At 42.6% G+C, this 20,706-nt stretch overlaps 2 protein-coding genes and 1 long non-coding RNA gene across 6 annotated transcripts in view; 1 reads left to right on the top strand and 2 right to left on the bottom strand.

The window, feature by feature from the left end:
• LOC139029337 (uncharacterized) overlaps positions 1 to 6,385 on the bottom strand; it is a 23,468-nt gene extending 17,083 nt beyond the window's left edge. The window contains exon 1 of one of the 2 annotated variants that reach the window (XR_011481650.1): positions 6,296 to 6,385. This is a non-coding gene — a long non-coding RNA (uncharacterized lncRNA). The remainder of the gene's footprint in view (positions 1 to 6,295) is intronic. The other variant, XR_011481649.1, reaches the window with a different exon arrangement.
• Positions 1,318 to 11,690, top strand: thoc1 (THO complex 1). Its single transcript, XM_024009423.2, has 21 exons — positions 1,318 to 1,427; positions 1,679 to 1,752; positions 1,870 to 1,930; positions 5,726 to 5,795; positions 5,941 to 6,059; positions 6,206 to 6,254; positions 6,344 to 6,439; positions 6,558 to 6,640; positions 6,806 to 6,885; positions 8,477 to 8,585; positions 8,771 to 8,905; positions 9,120 to 9,220; positions 9,372 to 9,438; positions 9,526 to 9,576; positions 9,753 to 9,823; positions 9,984 to 10,079; positions 10,307 to 10,372; positions 10,537 to 10,620; positions 10,737 to 10,884; positions 11,003 to 11,087; positions 11,252 to 11,690. The coding sequence occupies exons 1-21, from the start codon at positions 1,377 to 1,379 to the stop codon at positions 11,527 to 11,529; spliced, it is 1,974 nt and encodes a 657-aa protein (XP_023865191.1). The 5' UTR covers positions 1,318 to 1,376; the 3' UTR covers positions 11,530 to 11,690.
• A 294-nt stretch (positions 11,691 to 11,984) lies between these two features.
• LOC111979125 (ubiquitin carboxyl-terminal hydrolase 14) overlaps positions 11,985 to 20,706 on the bottom strand; it is a 19,383-nt gene continuing 10,661 nt past the window's right edge. For all 3 annotated transcript variants that reach the window (XM_024009426.2, XM_024009424.2, XM_024009427.2), the window contains 13 exons: positions 18,690 to 18,794; positions 18,271 to 18,374; positions 17,840 to 17,898; positions 17,502 to 17,632; positions 17,216 to 17,296; positions 17,071 to 17,135; positions 16,785 to 16,899; positions 16,559 to 16,624; positions 16,351 to 16,443; positions 16,098 to 16,226; positions 15,833 to 15,896; positions 15,576 to 15,683; positions 11,985 to 12,767 (listed from right to left, as the gene is read on the bottom strand). In XM_024009426.2, the coding sequence (XP_023865194.1) occupies positions 12,622 to 12,767; positions 15,576 to 15,683; positions 15,833 to 15,896; positions 16,098 to 16,226; positions 16,351 to 16,443; positions 16,559 to 16,624; positions 16,785 to 16,899; positions 17,071 to 17,135; positions 17,216 to 17,296; positions 17,502 to 17,632; positions 17,840 to 17,898; positions 18,271 to 18,374; positions 18,690 to 18,794 (1,266 nt within the window). In that variant the 3' untranslated portion in view covers positions 11,985 to 12,621. The remainder of the gene's footprint in view (positions 12,768 to 15,575; positions 15,684 to 15,832; positions 15,897 to 16,097; positions 16,227 to 16,350; positions 16,444 to 16,558; positions 16,625 to 16,784; positions 16,900 to 17,070; positions 17,136 to 17,215; positions 17,297 to 17,501; positions 17,633 to 17,839; positions 17,899 to 18,270; positions 18,375 to 18,689; positions 18,795 to 20,706) is intronic.

Genomic DNA, 20,706 nt, shown 5'->3' with positions numbered 1-20,706 from the left:
CATGTCATACCTGGACCATGTCATGTCATACCTGGACCATGTCATGTCATACCTGGACCATGTCATGTCATACCTGGACCATGTCATGTCATACCTGGACCATGTAATGTCATACCTGGACCATGCTTCCAATTACATTATTTCTAAAACAAATATTATACAACAATGAAATCATAGCATTGACTCATGTCACTGAACCTAAGTACATTCCATAGAGAGGATCAATCTGACAAAAGCACTGGCTCGTTTTGAAACGACAAGAAACTTTCTTGCAAAAACACAACACTGAAGATGGTGGTAAAAAGAAGCTAGAAATTCCACTGAAGTGTTACTTTTATAACAGCTGATTAATGTTAATGTCCACTTAGCCCATTCTCTCCAGAAGGCCCTGCCAACTGCATACCGGAGCTGACTAAAAGTTGCACACAGAAACAGTTGTCTTTACTTCAGAGAACACATAATTCATCTGAGAGACACACATTAGCACGCACACACATTCGAACAAATACTTTACAGGCTACACACCAACCTGTAGTCCAGTGTGGCAATGCAATGTACAAATTCTCCTTATCTATTTGGTTTCTGTCAACATCCTTTTGGAGGCATGGMAACAGGCCTCAGAGTATCTAACATCGCACGTCAGCTTGGCTTGACCATTGGACAGATTATTACGGGGTTATCTTTTTCTTCACACAATGGCAGGGGCAATACAGGGGAGTAAAAGCTTTCAAAAGACTTGAGATTATCTAAAATATCAGGAAATGTGCGGTCTGAGGACTGGGAGATGGGGACAATGTTCCTAGGGTTGAATTCAAATAATTTGAGGTCATCCTGTCATAGATTACAGCCTGACAGAGGGCAGAACATGCACTCATTCAGACAATGAGACTGCACTCACTGAGAGCACGCGCATGTAATGGTTGTTAAATTTTAGAACCAAGGTGTATAGTGCCARCATCTGGCCTCATGTAAAACTACACATCCATCAATAAGTAGGCTATTAATTACAATTAACATCCAGGGAATACACGATAAATCATCCCTGTTGAACTGGTTATAAAACAACGTTTTTGCACAAAGGCCAGCAATGGATTGGATTTTGCAATGCCTGTGCCTCGTTTTTAACAGTGAGTTGACGATGGTTTTCAATTTATACCTGTGTTTATGATGATCTTCCTAGTAAACTTTGACAAGCATACGTCACAAAATCTAAAAACCGGTGGAGCAGAAGACTCAAGAAGTAAATTGTATTTATGTTACATAACTGTAACATTACTTTTTGAACCCTGCGTTTCAATGTTGCCATCCTGAATGCACCCAATTTGAACCGGATCTAAAACTTCCGTCGGGGTCACGCTTATTGTGAGGAAATAGCTATGTCTCCTCCGATCTTATTCAACTTCAACGATGCAAAAGATACATTTACTGTAAGAACTTGTCTTCAATATGGTGTATTTCAGAATCTCTTCTATGCTTAAATGAAATTGTTTATCACATCTTTTTAGAAACGCTTACAATAACTTTGCAAGCCAAGCATGATTCATTACATTAGCCACGCGTTAGCTAACTGTCTAGCTTGCTTGCTTGCTAGCTAGCTAGATAACGTTGGCAGATTATGTGTAGTCTCAAAGAATACTAAACTAGTATTCTTTGTTGATTTGTTCTATCTCTCACCTAGGCCGCAACCAGAAGTGCGTTGGACAACAAAACCAGCAAACCTTTGATAAACGCATTCAACCAGATCACTGGAAAGTACGTTAAGTAAATACAAACGTTAGCTAGCTAACGGACTATATTAATTAAATGATCTCTAGGCTATGCCTCTTCTGCCCACCTCATGACCGTGCCTGCKTGCTTGTCTCTCCACAGTGAGACAGAGAAGAAGACCACCCTTGACCAAGCTCTAAGGCAGGTCCTGGAGGAGCAGATTGTAAGTTGAAAGTGTATTTTATCTMTAGTATATTGAATTTAATTGAATACATTTTGGGCAACAGACATATACAACAAAATGCACAATGTGGACCCAGAGGWTATCACTTGAAAGTATTAATTAAAACGCTTGCTTCCAAAGTGGTCCTCGATGATGAAATCAATAACACATAATGATTTAAAAGAGACAAAATTACAAACAACCATAAATACATTKATTTATATAGACATCCAAAAAAGTGGCACTATTCACTGCACTTCTCCCTAACCTTGAAAATAAACCATATTAATTTCACATTAAAACAATCTATTAATTGAACATCATAACGATCCTTCAAATAAATACACCTGACCAGCAGTAGGGGCACAAGGGGCAGTGGAGTGATTTCTCTTACTTAAACAACCTTGTCCAAATGAAAAATGTTGCTATTTTTTTACTTTTTGTTTGCTTGATCTCGAAGGGAAAGCTATTCCAGAGACAAATGCCTGTATGGAAAAACATGCTCCTCGCAGTACTGTTTACTATTGGGATTTTACAAGACATAACACTAGATCTGGTATTGTAACAGTGTTGGTTATACACCATATCGGTGTGGTTTTTCATATAACCTGGGGCGCGATCATTTTAAGGTGTCAAACATATTACGTTTAAATTGGTCCACTCTGGACTCCAAAGGCAACAAGCCCATCTCCCAGAACTCCTGTATCCCTATGTGGGTCCTAGGGGAGACATTCAGCATATACCTGATAACATTATTTTGCATGACCTGCATTCTATTTTTCAGCTTTTTTGAAAGCCCACTATACCAAGCAGAGAAGGCATAATCAAAATGACACAGAATAAAGGTTGAGACAAGCAGTTTCTTAACTTTAATGTTAAAATATCTAGTGTTACGATATAAAAATGTCAATATGTTTGCTATTTTAGAAAGAATTTTAGCAGCAATCAGGTCTCCAGAAAGGGATTGATCTAGGGAGACCAAGATGCACTTGTTTTAGATTCAATCTCCTTGCCTGCACAGTTTACCGTTACCATGTCAGCCCTAGGAAATCTAAGTTTTTCCCAAATGTAGTGACAATTCGTTGTCAGGCAACCAATCTCTAATGAAATGGAATTCCTTACTCAGGGTCTCCTCTATGTAAACTAAACTCAGCAAAAAAAGAAACGTCCTCTCACTGTCAACTGTGTTTATTTTCAGCAAACTTAACATGTGTAAATATTTGTATGACCATAACAAGATTCAACAACTGAGACAGAAACTGAACAAGTTCCACAGACATGTGACTAACAGAAATGGAATAATGTGTCCCTGAACAAAAGGGGGGTCAAAAGTAACAGTCGGTACCAGCTACATTAAGTACTGCAGTGCATCTCCTCCTCATGGACTGCACCAGATTTGCCAYTTCTTGCTGTGAGATGTTACCCCACTCTTCCACCAAGGCACCTGCAAGTTCCTGGACATTTCTGGGGGGAATGGCCCTAGTCCTCACCCTCCGATCCAACAGGTCCCAGACGTGCTCAATGGGATTTAGATCCGGGATCTTCGCTGGCCATGGCAGAACACTGACATTCTTGCAGGAAATCACGCACAGAACGAGCAGTATGGCTGGTGGCATTGTCATGCTGGAGGATCATGTCAGGATGAGCCTGCAGGAAGGGTACCACATGAGGGAGGAGGATGTCTTCCCTGTAACGCACAGTGTTGAGATTGCCTGCGATGACAAGCTCGGTCTGATGATGCGGTGACACACCGCCCCAGACCATGACGGACCCTCCACCTCCAAATCAATCCCGCTCCAGAGTACAGGCCTCGGTATAATGCTCATTCTTCAATGATAAATGCGAATCCGACCCTCACCCCTGGTGAGACAAAACCGCGAATCGTCAGTGAAGAGCACTTTTTGCCAGTCCTGTCTGGTCCAGCGACGGTGGGTTTGTGCCCATAGGCGACGTTGTTGCCGGTGATGCCTGGTGAGGACCTGCCTTACAACAGGCCTACAAGCACTCAGTCCAGCCTCTCTCAGCCTATTGCGGACAGTCTGAGCACTGATGGAGGGATTGTGCGTTCCTGGTGTAACTCGGGCAGTTGTTGTTGCCATCCTGTACCTGTCCCGCAGGTGTGATGTTCGGATGTACCGATCCTGTGCAAGTGTTACACGTGGTCTGCCACTGCGAGGACGATCAGCTGTCCGTCCTGTCTCCCTGTAGCACTGTCTTATGCGTCTCACAGTACGGACATTGCAAATTATTGCCCTGGCCACATCTGCAGTCTTCATGCCTCCTTGCAGCATGCCTAAGGCACGTTCACGCAGATAAGCAGGGACCCTGGGCATCTTTCTTTTTGTGTTTTTCAGAGTTAGTAGAAAGGCCTCTTTAGTGTCCTAAGTTTTCATAACTGTGACCTTAATTGCCTACCGTCTAAGCTGTTAGTGTCTTAACGACCGTTCTACAGGTGCATGTTCTTTAATTGTTTATGGTTGATTGAACAAGTATGYGAAACGGTGTTTAAACCCTTTACAATGAAGATCTGTGAAGTTATTTGGATTTTTACGAATTATCTTTGAAAGACAGGGTCCTGAAAAYGGGACTTTTTTTGTTGTTTCTGAGTTTATAACCTTCCCTGATACCCYTATGGCTGAATCATCAGCATAAAGCAAGAGTTTGCACTTTACTGTATCTGGCATATCATTAACGTATATAAGAGAGGCCCTAAAATTGATCCCTGCGGTACTCCACAGGATATTTCTTTGGCCTCTGACAGAACATCACCAACATTACATACTTGTGTTCTGTTGGTCAGATAAGACCTAAACTAATTCACTGCTACATAATGTAGACCCATGCATTTCAGTTTCAGCAGGAGAAAATCATGGTCCACAGTGTCAAAAGCTTTCTGTTAGTCTAACATGACCATACCTGTATAGTTCCCCTTCTCACTTTCCTGCTTAATGTGGTCAAAAAGGTGGATAAGGCAAGTATCAGTGGAATGAGCTGTTCTAAAGCCAGATTGTAGTTCATGAAGAAGTTTTTGCTCAAGAAGGTATCCCTCAAGTTGATTAAAAACTAATCTCTCAACAACTTTGGATAAGGTGCTGAGGATAGACACAGGCCTGTAGTTTCCTACATTTGTRCAAATGCTCTTCTTGTGGAGTGGAACCACCCGGGCTGTTTTGAGATCCTTGGGAAATGTACCACTACTAATAGAAAGGTTTACAATATGTGTTATCATTTTAGCAGTGACACAAGCACTATCCTTTATGAATCTTGCAGGAAGGTTATCCAGCCCAGTTCATTTGTTTGTGCTCATTACGTGTAGTCGATTGGAAACTTTGTCCTCTGTTACCATGCAAAGCTAAAACAAATCATTTGTGATACCTTTGCTATGGTAAAAGTTGTTTATGAAAGGCTGGCCAGAGTGTCCAGAGCAGGTGGGTAACTTCTTAAKCAGAGATGAGGCTATGGTGGTAAAATAATTAGCAACCTTTGCCTGGTCATAACATAAAACATCATCAATATCCAGGCCAATACTACAGGATTTTACCTTATGGGGAGTTTTTGAGCCAATGTCCTTTWAAAAAAGRTCCACTGTTTCTGAGGCTGGTGTAAGTTGTCATTAACGGTGTCAATATAATGTTGGGATTTGGCCTTATCCATTTTGTATCTTGCTTGGTTCCTACAGTTAATATAGGTATACTGCTAGTACATGGTCATGTTTATGCTCAATATGCTTTACGAATAATTAGTGAGAGCTATAGCTGGAGTCGAGTAACATTCTCGCTTTCTCTCCTTCTACAGGTGGAAAAGAAAGCACTCGTCGATGACTTCCTGTCTCTCATCTATCTCAGCATTGATGGAGTCACTGAAGGTAAGCAGCAGGCTCAGCGAGGCTGAGCGTCACTTCATAGAACCGTTACATCTACCTCTGTTCTACCTCCTTAGTATTTAATTGATATACATGTCGGACAGCAAATGATGTAGTAATTGTGTAGTAAAGTCCCTTGTCCATGCAGGTATCTGCTCCGCCACTACTCCTTTCCTACTTTTGGGAGATATTCTGGACTGTCTACCTCTTGACCAGTGTGATAAGATCTTCTCCTTTGTTGAAGAGAATGTCTCCACMTGGAAGTCTGTGAGTAGCTTAGTCTGTGTTTCTCTGCGTTCTTAAWGTACGTTCAATGTAACTCCTGTACTTGGTGATCGTTTCCTTTTATAGAAGATCTTTCCTTTGGTTATTGAGGAAGTAATGCCAATAATACTTTCTCCTCTCACTTCCAGAACTCCTTCTACACTGCTGGGAAGAACTACCTGTTAAGGATGTGTAATGGTGAGGATAAAGTCACTAAGTTTGTTTGTTGTTGTTGTTACCTTGATATGTGCAGATATTCCATCATGAAACACCTTCTGACCCTGCAGATCTTTTGAGGAGGTTGTCCAAGTCTCAGAACACAGTCTTCTGTGGGCGGATCCAGCTGTTCCTGGCTCGTCTCTTCCCCCTGTCGGAGAAATCAGGTGAGAGGATTACATGGATCTCAAATCACTACAGGAACGAAGATAATTCACGTTTAATCATGGATGTGGACATGTGGCCACCCTTGTGTTKTTTTATGTGTTCCTGTGTGTGTTTCAGGTCTGAACTTGCAGAGCCAGTTTAATCTCGACAACATCACAGTGTTCAACAAAAACGAGCAGGAAAGCACTCTAGGCCAAAGGGTAAGGCCTTGTTCTAAGGATTGTAGACACCCAGAATGTATTGTTCTAAAGATACAGTATAGCGTGTGAGCTGTTGAATGATATTATAGATATTGTATGTGTGCTGTTGAATGTGTTTTAATGAAGAATTAACCCTCAACACTAACTCTGTGTTGTATTCTACAGCCCACAGAGGAAAAAGAGGATGGGATGGAGGTGGAGGAGGGGGAGATGGGAGATGAYGAACCTGGTGCACCTGCACCTTGGTTAGCAACATGAGTCCTTGTTCTATCTATCACAATGCTTGGAATKATCAGTGGTTCTTCATGAACATAGCTATTACACAGAGCCCTATGCCGYCAAGTTTTGTTGAACATCTTTTTTTGCAGCTTGCTTAACTTCTTACGGCTGAAATCCCGTTAACGGGATCGATATGACAACAGCCAGTGAAAGTGCAGGGCGCCAAATTCAAACAACAGAAATCTCATAATTAAAATTCCTCAAACATACAAGTATTATACACCATTTTAAAGATAAACTTGTTGTTAATCGCACCAGTGTCCGATTTCAAAAAGGCTTTACGACGAAAGCATACCATGCGGTTATGTTAGGTCAGCACCTAGTCACAGAAAAACACAGCCATTTTTCCAGCCAAATGAGAGGAGTCACAAAAAGCAGAAAGAGGAGAAAATGAATCACTAACCTTTGATGATCTTCTTTAGATGACACTCATAGGACTTCATGTTCCACAATACATGTGTGTTTTGTTCGATAAAGTTCATGTTTAAATCCAAAATGTCAGTTTACATTGGCGCGTTATATTCATGTATGTTTTGCTTCCAAAACATCTGGTGATTTGTAGAGATCCACATCATTTTACAGAAATACTCATAATAAACATTGATAAAAGATACAGTGTTATGCAGATGGAATTATAGATAAACTTCTCCTATGCAACCGCGCGTCAGATTTCAAAAAAGCTTTACGGAAAAAGCACACCATGCAATAACCTGAGTACAGCGCTCAGAGACCAAATCAAGCCATACAGATACCCGCCATGTTGTGGAGTCAACAGAGTCAGAAATAGCATTATAAACATTCACTTACCTTTGATGATCTTCATCAGAATGCACTCCCAGGAATCCCAGTTCCACAATAAATGTTTGCTTTGTTAGATAAAGTCCATCATTTATGTCCTTTTTGTTCGCCGTTTAGTTCCAAATTCACGAAGCGCAAGGCAGACAAAGTCAAAAAGTTCCATTACAGTTCGAGAAACATGTCAAACGATGTTAAAAATCAATCTTTAGGATGTTTTTATCATAAATCTTCAATAAATTTTCAACGGGACAATTCCTTTGTCTTTAGAAATGAAAAGGAACGCAGCTACCTCTCACGGGCGTGCGCCTGACTGAGCTCATGGCATTCTGCCAGACCTCTTAGTCAATCAGCTCTTATTCCTCTCCCCTTCACAGTGGAAGCCTGAAACAAGGTTCTAAAGACTTTTGACATCTGTGGAAGCCTTAGGAAGTGCAATATGACCCCATAGACACTGTATATTGGACAGGCAAAGACTTGAAAACCTACAAACCTCAGATTTCCCACTTCCTGGTTGGATTTTTTTCTCAGGTTTTTGCTGCCATATGAGTTTGTTATACTCAGACATCAATTCAAAAAGTTTTAGAGACTTCAGAGTGTTTTCTATCCAAATCTACTAATTATATGCATATCTTAGCTTCTGGGCCTGAGTAGCAGGCAGTTTACTCTGGGCACCTTATTCATCCAAGCTACTCAATACTGCTCCCAGCCATAAGAAGTTAAACAAGTTTCCACCTATGACATTGCTCCCTTTGTTCGTAGTTCCATCCCCATCGACTACAACCTATACAGGAAGTTCTGGACCCTGCAGGACTACTTTAGAAACCCTGTTCAGTGTTACGAAAAGTTCTCCTGGATTACTTTCCTCAAGGTGACTCTTCTGCCATCTAACCTTCTAAAACAATTTTAGGCCATTTTTTTATCTGACATCTACTAAAAGTATGACACTGCTTTAAAATGTTTCTTGTTCAAAACTCACTGACCATGTTTGTTCCTTTCGAGAAGACCGTGAAAATATGTTTGAGTTCATGGAAATGTTCTGTATGTTGTCTGTAGTATTCAGATGAGACGTTGGCGGTGTTTAAGAGCTTCAAGCTGGACGACATGCAGGCTTCTAAGAGGAAGCTGGAGGAGCTGAGGACAGCGGGAGGAGACCACGTCTACTTCGCCAAGTTCCTCACCAGCGAGAAGGTTGCATATCTCACCCTCCTAATCAATAAATAGAATAGATCTATGCATGGGTGTTTGAGATGGACTACATTGCAGTGAGAGTGCAGAGTCACTTGGTCTACAAATCACCTTGCGTCCCTAATAAGTCATTATTATGTGATTTGAGGTCAGCAATTCTYTGCCTCGACTTGTTTAAACGGATCCCCTCATACGCTGTCTCTTTTTGACCATCTAGCTAATGGACCTGCAGCTCAGTGACAGTAACTTCAGACGACACATCCTCCTGCAGTACCTTGTCCTGTTCCAGTACCTCAAGGGACAGGTCAAGTTCAAAAGGTGAGATGGCCCAAAAAGATGACCCCGTGCCACTCCATCATACCCTATGGCAGGTTGAATGCAATGTAGTTTGTCTAGCAGAAGACGTCATAGTAAAATCCATAATACGCTTTGACTGCTGTTTTGCCTAACTATTTGTCTGTTGCTACAGCTCCAGTTGTATCCTGAATGATGACCAGTGTTTGTGGATGGAGGAGACCACCAAACTGGTGTACCAGGTCTGTGTTTTTTTCTCTCTAGTCCGTAGATGGCACGGCACATTGTTGGGGATGTTGTACTATCCTGTCTAACTTGTTTCCATGTAGCTTCTCAAAGAGATCCCACCTGATGGAGACAAGTTTGCCACCATGGTTGAGGTAAGACTAGTCTGAATATTCTGGTATTCCGGACATCTTTGTAATTCCTGCTAGTTCAAACGTTTTCTGAGTACGTGTACACAACGTGTAGCCAACTGTTTGACAAGTCAAGGTGAGACCGGTTAGGGTTATTGATGACAATCAAAGTTTTAAAGTCCTCTCTTATATTTTGACAGCATGTCTTAAACACAGAGGAGAACTGGAACTCGTGGAAAAATGAGGGATGCCCAAGCTTTGTGAAGGACAGGTATGGAATCAGAATTCAACAAACTCATGATCCTATATTTATAAAAATATTCATTGTCAAGACAAAGTATAAATTGAAAACTCATATCATATATTCAAATGAGGAATATATATACAGCGTTAACCTCATGAACGATACAAATGTATCTCCCCCCCCTCAGACCAGTAGATGACAAACCCAAGAGACCCACGAGGAAAAGACAAGCTCCAGAAGATTTCCTGGGTAAAGGCCCTGACAGGAAGGTCTTCATGGGGAAGTAAGTAGCAATTCTAACCTGTCCTCTGTATGGCAGTGATAACTGGGACAGACTAGTCATGTGTTCTCCAAAACCATAGTTMGTTTAGGARGGTTTATATGCCCAGTAGGATGARTTACAATGTCTAGCCCTCACATTGGAGTCTTAATGAAAAGTGTAACGAGTGACACAGCTCAGCTTCTCTAGCACTTGGCTTTGCCAAAACGCATGTGTTTATTTTCTTGCAGTGATGAACTCACGAGACTTTGGAATCTGAACCACGACAATATGGCGGCTTGTCAGTCCGAGAGCAGGTGAGTGATCATACGTCACTGTGCAGCTGGTCAAATTTACAGAGATCACATACCTACATGGAAGGTTTTTGTGTATAACTTMCTTGTTGTTCACCCAGTTCAAAAATAATTTCTTTCAGTGAACTGTTTGTTGACRCTACATAATGTAAATGTCTTGTCCACAGGGAGTTTATGCCTTCTCTGGAGGATTTCTTTGAAGAGGCCATTGAACAGGCAGACCCAGCCAACATGGTGGAAAATGAATACAAGTATGCAAGTGAATTGGAACTGATGATTGCCCAATGGTGTAAAGAAAGATCCTCCCATGAGAAAAGTGTTCTGGTGCGATATTCTTCAACTAACCTCCACCCTCCGTGTCACGTAGGGTGGTTCATAACTCTAACTATGGATGGCGAGCCCTGCGTCTGCTGTCCAGGAGGAGTCCTCACTTCTTCCAGCCTACCAACCAGCAGTTCAAGAGCCTGGCCGACTACCTAGAGAGCATGGTCATCAAACTGGCCAAGGAGCTGCCGGTGAGAAGTCTTGTCTGGAACCATGGCTACTCAAACATTTCATGACAACTTAGGTGGCCATCTTGGCGTCCATGTCTCCACCTCACTTTTGATTGATCCCTTTGCCCCGTCATCACAGAAGGACCTTCCGTCTGAGGAGATAAAGACCGGGGAGGAAGACGATGAAGACAACAGTGACACCCTACTCAAGGAGAGCAACGACAGTGCGTTCTAACTTGATATAGACTTCAGTCTTATGATCTAGATATTATGAGTTAGTTGTAAAATATTTTCTATATTGTCTGGATCAGATCCCTATTTTGTTATACATCTTTTTGATTTTACAAAAACATCACGTGATTAATTCCTTCGTTTTGTGTGCCCCCAGGTCCGAGCATGCAGAACAAGCTGGTGTCCAACCAGCAGATGGATGAGATAGCAGCCAAGCTGGGTGCCCAGTGGAAGACCCTGGCTGGCCAGCTGGAGATAAAGGCAGCAGAGATCCGGGAGATTGAGACAGACAGCGAGGATGTGGACATGCAGGCCAAGCTGCTGCTGGTGGCCTGGCAGGACCGTGAGGGGACACAGGCCACCGTTGAGAGTCTGGTTACAGCCCTCAACGCTGCTGGCTTCCCCAAGATTGCAGACATCCTCAATGAGACATAGATCATTCCCCCCCATCTATTCCTCTCTTAATGTACCCCTCCCTGGCTTGTGTCAAGGCTTTCCTTTTGTTGGTCTGTAGTTATGCTCAAGGGACATTAACTGTAATTTTGTCCTCTAGAATCTTCAATAAATCTTTTTTCTAAATAAATGCTCTACTTTGACCCCTTGCAAGACACTTTATTGTAATGTCTTCTAGCCATACAGATTCATAACACTTAAAGGGGCACCTCAACCCCCCCCAAATGTATTTTAACTAGCACTTGACACCCCCATAACTATGGATGCAAGGACTGACCATCCATYATATCAGAGTGATCATTTAAGCATGTTCTAAGTCTATACATGGTTTGTTTACAATGGAGTAAGATCATTTGGGTTCTGATGTTAAAGTTGAGCTCAAGGCATATTAATAAAAGTCAAATTGATGTAGCAATCACACATTTCCAATCAAAASGTTTGGTATAACGGTTTACTTTCACCATTTATGAAAAGCAATCAGTCAATAACTTAGAGAAACCGTCATAGGTCTCACACATCGTAGTTGGCAGGGTGGTGGTCAGGATAATTACAGTATGAGAGAAGCGTTAGTACCACAGCAGAGATGTTGAACTGCTTGTATGATGCAGGGGGGGGGGGGGTTCTCCAATACATTTTATTTGAAGGGAAGGTTCAGGGTATCTCAAGACACCTTAAAACAATGTTGCTTGGCCAAAGACTTTTCTGTACAAGCGGATTAGTTATATGACTACAGACAAGTACTATGACATTAGCACCTTGTTCAAGGCTTTAAAAATTATGTGTATAAAACATTTAATTAATGAAACTGCAGAACTAAATCTCGCAAAACCTCTCAAGGATCCAGTCCAGAGATTGCCTGGCTCTTATAATAAACCATTTAAAACCTTGCTTCGATAGATAAACTACCTCATGTTGATGCTGGATGGGTTCACAAGCATGTGTCAAGAAGTAAAAAAAAATAAGGTAATCAATTTTTGTAGACACCCAGAATTTATTGCACATCTACACAGAGTAGACAGTGCTTGGAAATGGCGTGTGTGTAGGTTGGCTAGATTTTATTTGTGTTAAGGTTGGTTACTGTTGCTCTTCAAGTATTTCCAGTCGTCTTGGTCCGTATAGTAGAACGTAGGCTATATGCCAGTCTCCTCCACCGGACAGCCTCAGTATATCTTCTGGAGATACCACGCTTACCTTGTCGTCGTCAAACTTCACCCACTCATCTATGATGGAAAAACATGGATGTATACAAAACATAAGTTATATTAATGACCTGATCCTCYAAAAAATGAATGTTAATTAATACAGTCGTTTGTCTGTTTAATACAGAGTCTGCAATGCACAAGGTAAACAGCAATATTGGGCCGACTTCCACAACAAATAAGAGCGCGAAACGCGAGGCTAAACTTCTCTGATGTTTTGGTCCCGCAGCTATCACATGGCAGCAGAAAGTGTACATACGCATATACTCTAAGTGCATCATGTTGTATTGCGCTCGTCTGCAATATCGGGAGATCGTCCGGCTGCTATGTGGCAACGTCATATCGCCAAGCCTWAGTTTAAGGGATAGATCCCCAAAATCTATGTGTTCAGACCTCAAGCGGTCTACACATATCTGGGTCCATATCCCACACCCTCTGGTTGTGTTGAACTGACTGAGGTGAACTATTCCTTTAAAAAGGGATAGTTCACCCAAATTACATGTTGGTTTACTTACCCTGTAAGCAGTCTATAGACAAGGTATAACAGAAATCCATGCTTTGATTTAGTTTCCCTGGCACTTTCTACATGATAACGTTTTAGCCTTTGTGGTATGAATCCCATTCAAGTCATGGGACCGATATTAGCATGTTTCACTGCATCATGCCCAAATCACCCAAAAGTATCTCAAATAGATTAAGCTCAACAAAGTCACATACACTACATGACCTAAAGTATGTGGGTACCTGCTCATCGAACATCTCATTCTAAAATCATGGGCATTAATATGGAGTTGGTTCCCCCTTTGCTGCTATAACAGCCTCCACTCTTCTGGGAAGGCTTTCCACTAAATGTTGGAACATTGCTGCAGGGACTTGCTTCCATTCAGCCACAAGAGCATTAGTGAGGTCAGGCACTGATGTGGGGTAATTTAGGCCTGGCWCTCAGTTGGCATTCCAATTCATCCCTAAAGTGTTCGATGGGGTTGAGGTCAGGGCTCTGTGCAGGCCAGTCAAGTTCATCCACACCAATCTTGACAAACCATTTCTGTATGGACCTCACTTTGTGCATGGGGCATTGTCATGCTGAAACAGGAAAGGGCCTTCCCCAAACTGCTGCCACAAAGTTGGAAGCACATAATCATCTAGAATGTCATTGTATGTTGTAGGATTAAGATTTCCCTTCACTGGAACTAAGGGGCCTAGCCCGAACCATGAAAAACAGCCCCAGACCATTATTCCTCCTCAACCAAACTTTAGTTGGCACTATGCATTCAGGCAGGTAGCATTCTCCTGGCATCCGCGAGATAATTTGCCTACATGTTTTTTTGTGTGCATATTGGCCTAGCCTATTTTTTGTATTTATTAAGGATCCTGGGTTCCAGCAACATTAAAGCAGTTATATACAATAAAAATAAAAACACTTTCCACAAAACATTAAGTGTGCCCCCTCAGGCCACTACTATACTTTTGTGCCTGTGTGTGTCTCTTCACAGTCCCCGCTGTTCCATAAGGTGTATTTTTATCTGTTTTTTAAAATCTGATTCTACTGCTTGCATCAGTTACCTGATGTGGAATAGAGTTCCATGTAGCCATGGCTCTATGTAGCACTATTTACCACTTGAGGAAGTGGGAACTCAAAACACAAAGACATTAACTACCATTGTTGCTGAGTCGGTGGTGGACAGCAGTAAGGCGAGCTCCATCTGGTAGGTAGCCAGGACTGTGGTAGATTGAACTGCATTGCCCCCTATCGGTCATACGCAGGATCATATCGGAATTGTGAGTTCGTCATTTTATAATTTCATTTCTATGATCGTTTTAACACTTTAAAAAAATTGCAGTTTAAACGTCAAGAAATGTTTGACATTTCTCACATCCTAGTCAGTAGGCTACGCTTGCCCTTATCAGAACGCATCTCTCCCTTCACTCCGTGTGCAAAGGGGGGAGCGGGGGTGAGAGCCATCAGCGKAATATGGACAGGGCAGATAATTAACCTGACAAAAGAATGGCTTTAGGACCCAAAAAAGCTGCAGGAATATTGTGTAGCCTAATCACCGAAATTACTCACGTAAGCAAAATTGCTGAAGAGGGCAATGTCAGGTGTCGATAATTTTCAGGTTATKGTCCCAGCTCTAGTGACTGTTGATGTCTATCAAATTGTATAGGTTACCTTGCTCTCTCCACTCTCTCCCCTGGCAACGGCCTGTCTAGCACACTACGTGCACACCCATGATGTGCACACACAMGACGTGCATGTGGATAGCTCTAACATCTTGAAAGTGGCCTAGTATTATTTCATGTTCAAATAAATTTCTTGTGCCATGATTGCAACAATTAAGCAGCGGCACAATATAACGGTAACACTGTAGTCATCTACGTCGCATTTTTTAAGACCTTTGAAAACAAAATGTAATACATTAAGACTTAAGGCCTTTAAATCAGATAAATAATGTAATACAATAAGACTTTTTAAGGACTCGCGGACACCCTGTGAATGGAATTTGTGCCCCAAATGCAAAAACGTTAGCATGTGAAACAGTGCAAAACCAAAAAACGGTGCTAGGGAAACTAAAACAAAGCATGGATTGCCATCACATCTTGTCCATAGACTGCTTACAGGGTAAGGAAACCAACATACCATTTTGTAATTTYGATGAACTATCCCTTTAAGGAGCAGACTGACATCTATGAATCATGTCGATTGACTGACCTCTTATACAGCCTCTCATTGTCTGACTGTATGCTTTGATGAAGGTCTACTGTGACTGAAAACATTTCACATTAAATGACTGTGTGCAGAGACTCTTTTCTTAATGCTATCGAGGTCACCTTCTTTCCTCTTGACCCAGGCGACGTAGTGTCCGGAGGAGCTGGATCTGCCCTGGTGTGTCAGCACTCCCTGCAGGTCGTAGTAGCCACTGTTGTTAGAGCCCAGGTCTGRAGGCAATAGACAGGCACACGCTTAGAAACATATTCCTTAAGTTACAGTGTGTAACAACCTATCCCTTACACGTGTGTGTGAATGACTGACTGATGCCTTGTTTGTAGAGGCAGGCCACAAATCCATATGATGTAAAGTAACCAACCGTCATCGAATGAAAAGGGCTCGTATTTCACTTCTTTCGGCTCGTCTCCCACTTTCTTCTCCACCTGTTTGATGCACAAAGGGAGCAATGTAAGCTACACGGACTACACTAATGTTCGTTCACACCGAGTTACTTTGTTTGGTCAGGGAACAACACTGAGCAATARATTTCTTGGAGGTTTAGGTTTATTTCGTAGAGTATACATTTGCAGTTCAAAGCTGAATTGCAAGAGACAAAGTAGACAAGTAATTCAATTCATGTCTACCTTCTGCGACTGTTTCTCCAMCTTCTTGTCCTCAATCTCCTTGAACTTTGACCTAACGGCCACCATCTTCTCCTGCAGCCCCGAGGTACACAGCTCATACACATCCAGCATCAGTGGGAACTTTACATCCTGGAACATTAAGTCAATGGGGGGAAAAAAACATCAAGACAATATTCTTTGTTCCACTTGCAACAGTATTCTGATGATAATCCCATCGATTAGGAGGACATTCCTATAACATCAGAATACATACCTTTAGGACTTTGGCATTGACAGACTCCTTCTCRTTGTAGAAAAATCTAACCATCTGAATGGTRAGGTAGGCAGGGAGGCGGCTGACTTTAGACTAGACGAAGAAAGGGAGACCAAGTGAACCAACCAACTAAAAGAACATAACAATAAAACAAATGTCACACCCTCTCAGTGGTTTATAAAAACCTTAGGGGCCATGCCAAACTTACAGATTTTATGTACAGGGCATTTCTTTGCAAAGACGGAGACAGCTTGGTGATTTCTTCCTGCAGTCTCTGAAGAGAAAGAAACAGAGAGACATGATGGGATTAGATCGGTGTTGCTATGGTGACAGACCACATTGGAGACATCACGGTGTGCGTGCGCGCTGTGTATGTGTGCGTATGCGTCTGTGTTCCTGTGCATGTGATTGTGAGTTGCAGTGGTACTACTCACCAGCCTGAGGCCAGTGGCCAGGTACTTGACCTCCTGGTTGATGAAACAGCTGAGTTGGAGCTGGCTCTCTTTACCTTTGGCTGGCTCCTCGTCCTCAGACTCTGTACATTTCATACTGTGGAGAGGGGTTAAGGAAGGAACTGAGAGAGAGAAAGAAAACTTATTKTTGGGAGAGAGCAAAGGTTTGTTGAAATAATATACCAATTTGGAAGCCATTCMCCATTCCCTAATAGATCATACACTCATCTGAACTTAAATTGATCAAATGTTCAAACTGCAAGGATACGTGGTTTCGTACTCCACTCCAAAATACTGGTCAATGAAGTTCTTCTTGGCAGCTCCACTCTCAGTCTGGAGGAGGAAGAGAAGGTTKGGACAACATTCACATCTGTAACTAGCTTGACAGCTTACATACTTGCATTTACACATACTTCCATGGGAGAATCTGTGTCTTGTGGCTCCAACTTCTGCTGAAGGACCCTCATCATCTGCAACCAGCACTCGTTGGCATCCTAGAGAGGGGCAGAAATTGACAAATGAAGCTCATTTCTACTCTTCAGACCACTTTTAGTATAAACAAAAACGACAAAAAACATAGCAATCAATGTGGTTCATTGGAGTAGAGGATGTGCAGTACTGAGAAGTACCAAGCAGTAATAGCAAAGCGGCATCTTCTGATGGTGAGTGACTGGTGCCAGCCAGGGGCCATGGTCTCACCTGCTGGAGGTACTGTCCCTGGTCTCCCTTRTCAGCGAACTGGGGGAAGGCCATGTGCAGAAACTGCAGCAGGATGATGGGGGGTATGCTGGAGGAGGTCTTGTCCATGGTCTTGTAGAGGTCACGGAGGGCTGWGGAGGGGAATACAATGGTCATTTAGCAGACGCCTCTTTCATCCAAAGCAGTTCATGGTATGTGGCCCACAACGCTGGTGTAGCCAGCACCATGCCCTGACTCACCGAGTCATACTATTACCATCTACAATAGCAGATAACAAAAAAGGCAGTGGCACAATGATATAAAAACAACATACAGAGACAGAAAGGGAAATGACAGACCTGCTGTGATGTACTGGGATGGTGCACTGGCCCCAGAGGACCGCAGAGCACCTGTATACCTGTAGAGGGAGACAGAGGGATAATAAGTAAGCGCAAAGCCAGCCAAACAGGGACAGGCAGATACTTTCATASCAGGAATCAACATAATGCATAGGCTATTACTGTTGACCAAATAATGGTTTTCGAACAACCAAAYAATCTGCAGGAATGTTGTGTAACAAAATCACTGACCATCGGTAAGGCAATGTGGATGTCTGTAATTTTCGGTTTATCATCCCAACTCTAATGAAGCCTGTGTGATCTAATTGTCAGTTGTATCATTGAGTAGATATCAAATGAATAAGAAACCTATTTTATCATCAACGCTATAGATCCGACAAACGTTGCTTGCATCTTCACAGATTGGCGTTAATGCAATTTCAAGGGCCCACCTTCCGAGGGCTCCTTTGAGCTCTGGCACGGAGCGAAGACACTGCACTGTAGCGTTCATATAGCAGGTGTTGCCCAGGTTGGTCAATCCGCAAGGCATCTCCATCTACACATCGGATCAGACAACAAGCAAAATTGGGTTAGTTTCTCTGACTGCCTGCGCTGGCAAACCCAGGCAGCATCGATTCCGTTAAAACAAACACACATCCAACGACTAAGTCATACATTGTACAATCTCAATTTCCATCAGGGCTAGTAGAAATGACAGACATCTGTGCCCGTTCATAGCACTACTGTGCAAGGCATAGCCTGAACATATCATACAGTTCCAGACAGACAGACTAGACACTGGCCCTGAGAACCAGCTAGAAAACAGTACTCGACATAGCTATTAAGAGCCAGCTAGTAAACATTAACTCACAGCTGAGGCCAGCTGGTCTTCAGTCATGTCCTCAACAAACATGGGCCTGACTGCAGGCTCCTCAGGCAGGGCCTCGGCTGAGCCCATCATCAACAGAGTCATCCCCTGGGGAGGAGAGAGGAGGAAACGTATCCCATGTCACATTGCGTTCCATCGGATAACTGGCGATGGTAATCGCCAGCAGCATTAGGTTAGATAACATGCATCATAACACCACCCCACTAAAATGACTATGAAATCAGCCAATATATCATAGCCTACTTTGCATAATACTGACGTCGATAGTAGGGCCGGGACAACACTTGTAACACTTGTAATCTCGTGGCAAGGAAACAAAACACGAAGCGGATTTGACTTCTTTAGGAAAATTGCCTTAATGTTGGAAACWAACATTATGTTGTCATCCAGTGTCACATATCTATTTTTTCAAGCAATAGCACACAATATTTTACATACAGCAGGTTTTTAAAGGACCAAAGAGTTATAAATGCTTCGTGTTTTCATTATTGCCATGGAAAWAATATTGCGATACTGGTATCGTCATAGCCCTTACAGATAAGAAATAATCTGAAAAAAATGGATAATAATAATAATTTTTCTTAAATCAGTCGATGTGCCCTTGAGCAAGGCACACTGCCCTATCCCATTTGGACAAGAGGAATACCTATGTAAGAATGCTGTTCATTGACTACAGCGCAGCCTTAAACACCATAGTACCCTCGAACCTCATCATTAAGCTCAGGGCTCTGCGTCTGAACCTCGCCCTGAACAACTGGGTCCTGGACTTCTTGACGGGCCGCCCCCAGGTGGTGAAGATAGGCAATAACCCCTCCACTACACTGATCCTCAACATAGGGGTCCCACAAGGGTGAGTGCACCTCCTGTATGCCCAACAAAATGAAGCAGCTGATAGTGGACTTCAGGAGACAGCGGAGGGAGCACGCCCCGAACCACATCGACGAGGCCACAGTGGAGAYGGTGAAAAGCTTCAAGTTCCTCGGCYTTAACATCCCTGACAATCTGAAATGGTCCACACAGACAGTATGGTGAAGGCAGCGCAACAGCACCTTTTCAACCTCAGCAGGCTGAAAAATTTGACTTYSCCCCTAATACCCACAAACTTTTACAGATGCACCATTGAGAGCATCCTGTCGGGCTGTATCACCYCCTGGTACAACAACTGCACCGTCCGCAAACCGCAGGGCTCTCTAGAGGGGGGTGCTGTCTGCCCAACTGGCCAAGAAGTTCAAGGACCTCCGCCACCCGCGCTACCATCCAGAAGGCGAGGTCAGTACAGGTGCATCAAAACTGTGACCGACAGACTGAAAAACAGCTTCTATCGCTAAGCCATCAGAATGTTAAATAGTCACCACTAGCCAGCCTCCGCCCATTCCCCTGCCCTGACCTTTAGTCACTGTCACTAGTCAGCTACCACCCAGTTACTCAACCCTACACCCTAGAGGCTGCTGACCTCTGTACATAGACATTAAACACTTTTGTCACTTTAATAATGTTTACATACCATTTAACCGAATTCATATGCATATACTGTATTCCAGTCAAGGCCTATCCTATTTAACTATTGCTGTACATATACTATTCTATCCTACGTATTTTTCAGATATACCATATATTCTATCCATTTACTGTCCATAATGTCTATACATCCCATCAAAGTTGTGATGTGTCCATTTTTGTGTCCGAAACATATTTTCAGTATTGTAAAAAATACTTTTATAAACACTGCATTATAAGACTTAACCTTCCCCTATATATCAGCTTATTTAAATTTATTTCACCTTTATTTACCCAGGTAGGCTAGTTGAGAACAAGTTCTCATTTGCAACTGCGACCTGGCCAAGATAAAGCATAGCAATTTGACACATACAACAACACAGTTACACATGGAATAAACAAAACATACAGTAGAAAAATAAGTCTACATACAATGTGAGCAAATGAGGTGAGATAAGGGAGGTAAAGGCAAAAAAAAGGCCATGGTGGCGAGGTAAATACA

Source organism: Salvelinus sp. IW2-2015, linkage group LG19 (assembly GCF_002910315.2).
Source record: "Salvelinus sp. IW2-2015 linkage group LG19, ASM291031v2, whole genome shotgun sequence".
Classification (NCBI taxonomy): domain Eukaryota; kingdom Metazoa; phylum Chordata; class Actinopteri; order Salmoniformes; family Salmonidae; genus Salvelinus; species Salvelinus sp. IW2-2015.
Note: the sequence above shows the minus strand (reverse complement) of the source record. Positions and strands in the feature narration are given on the sequence as shown.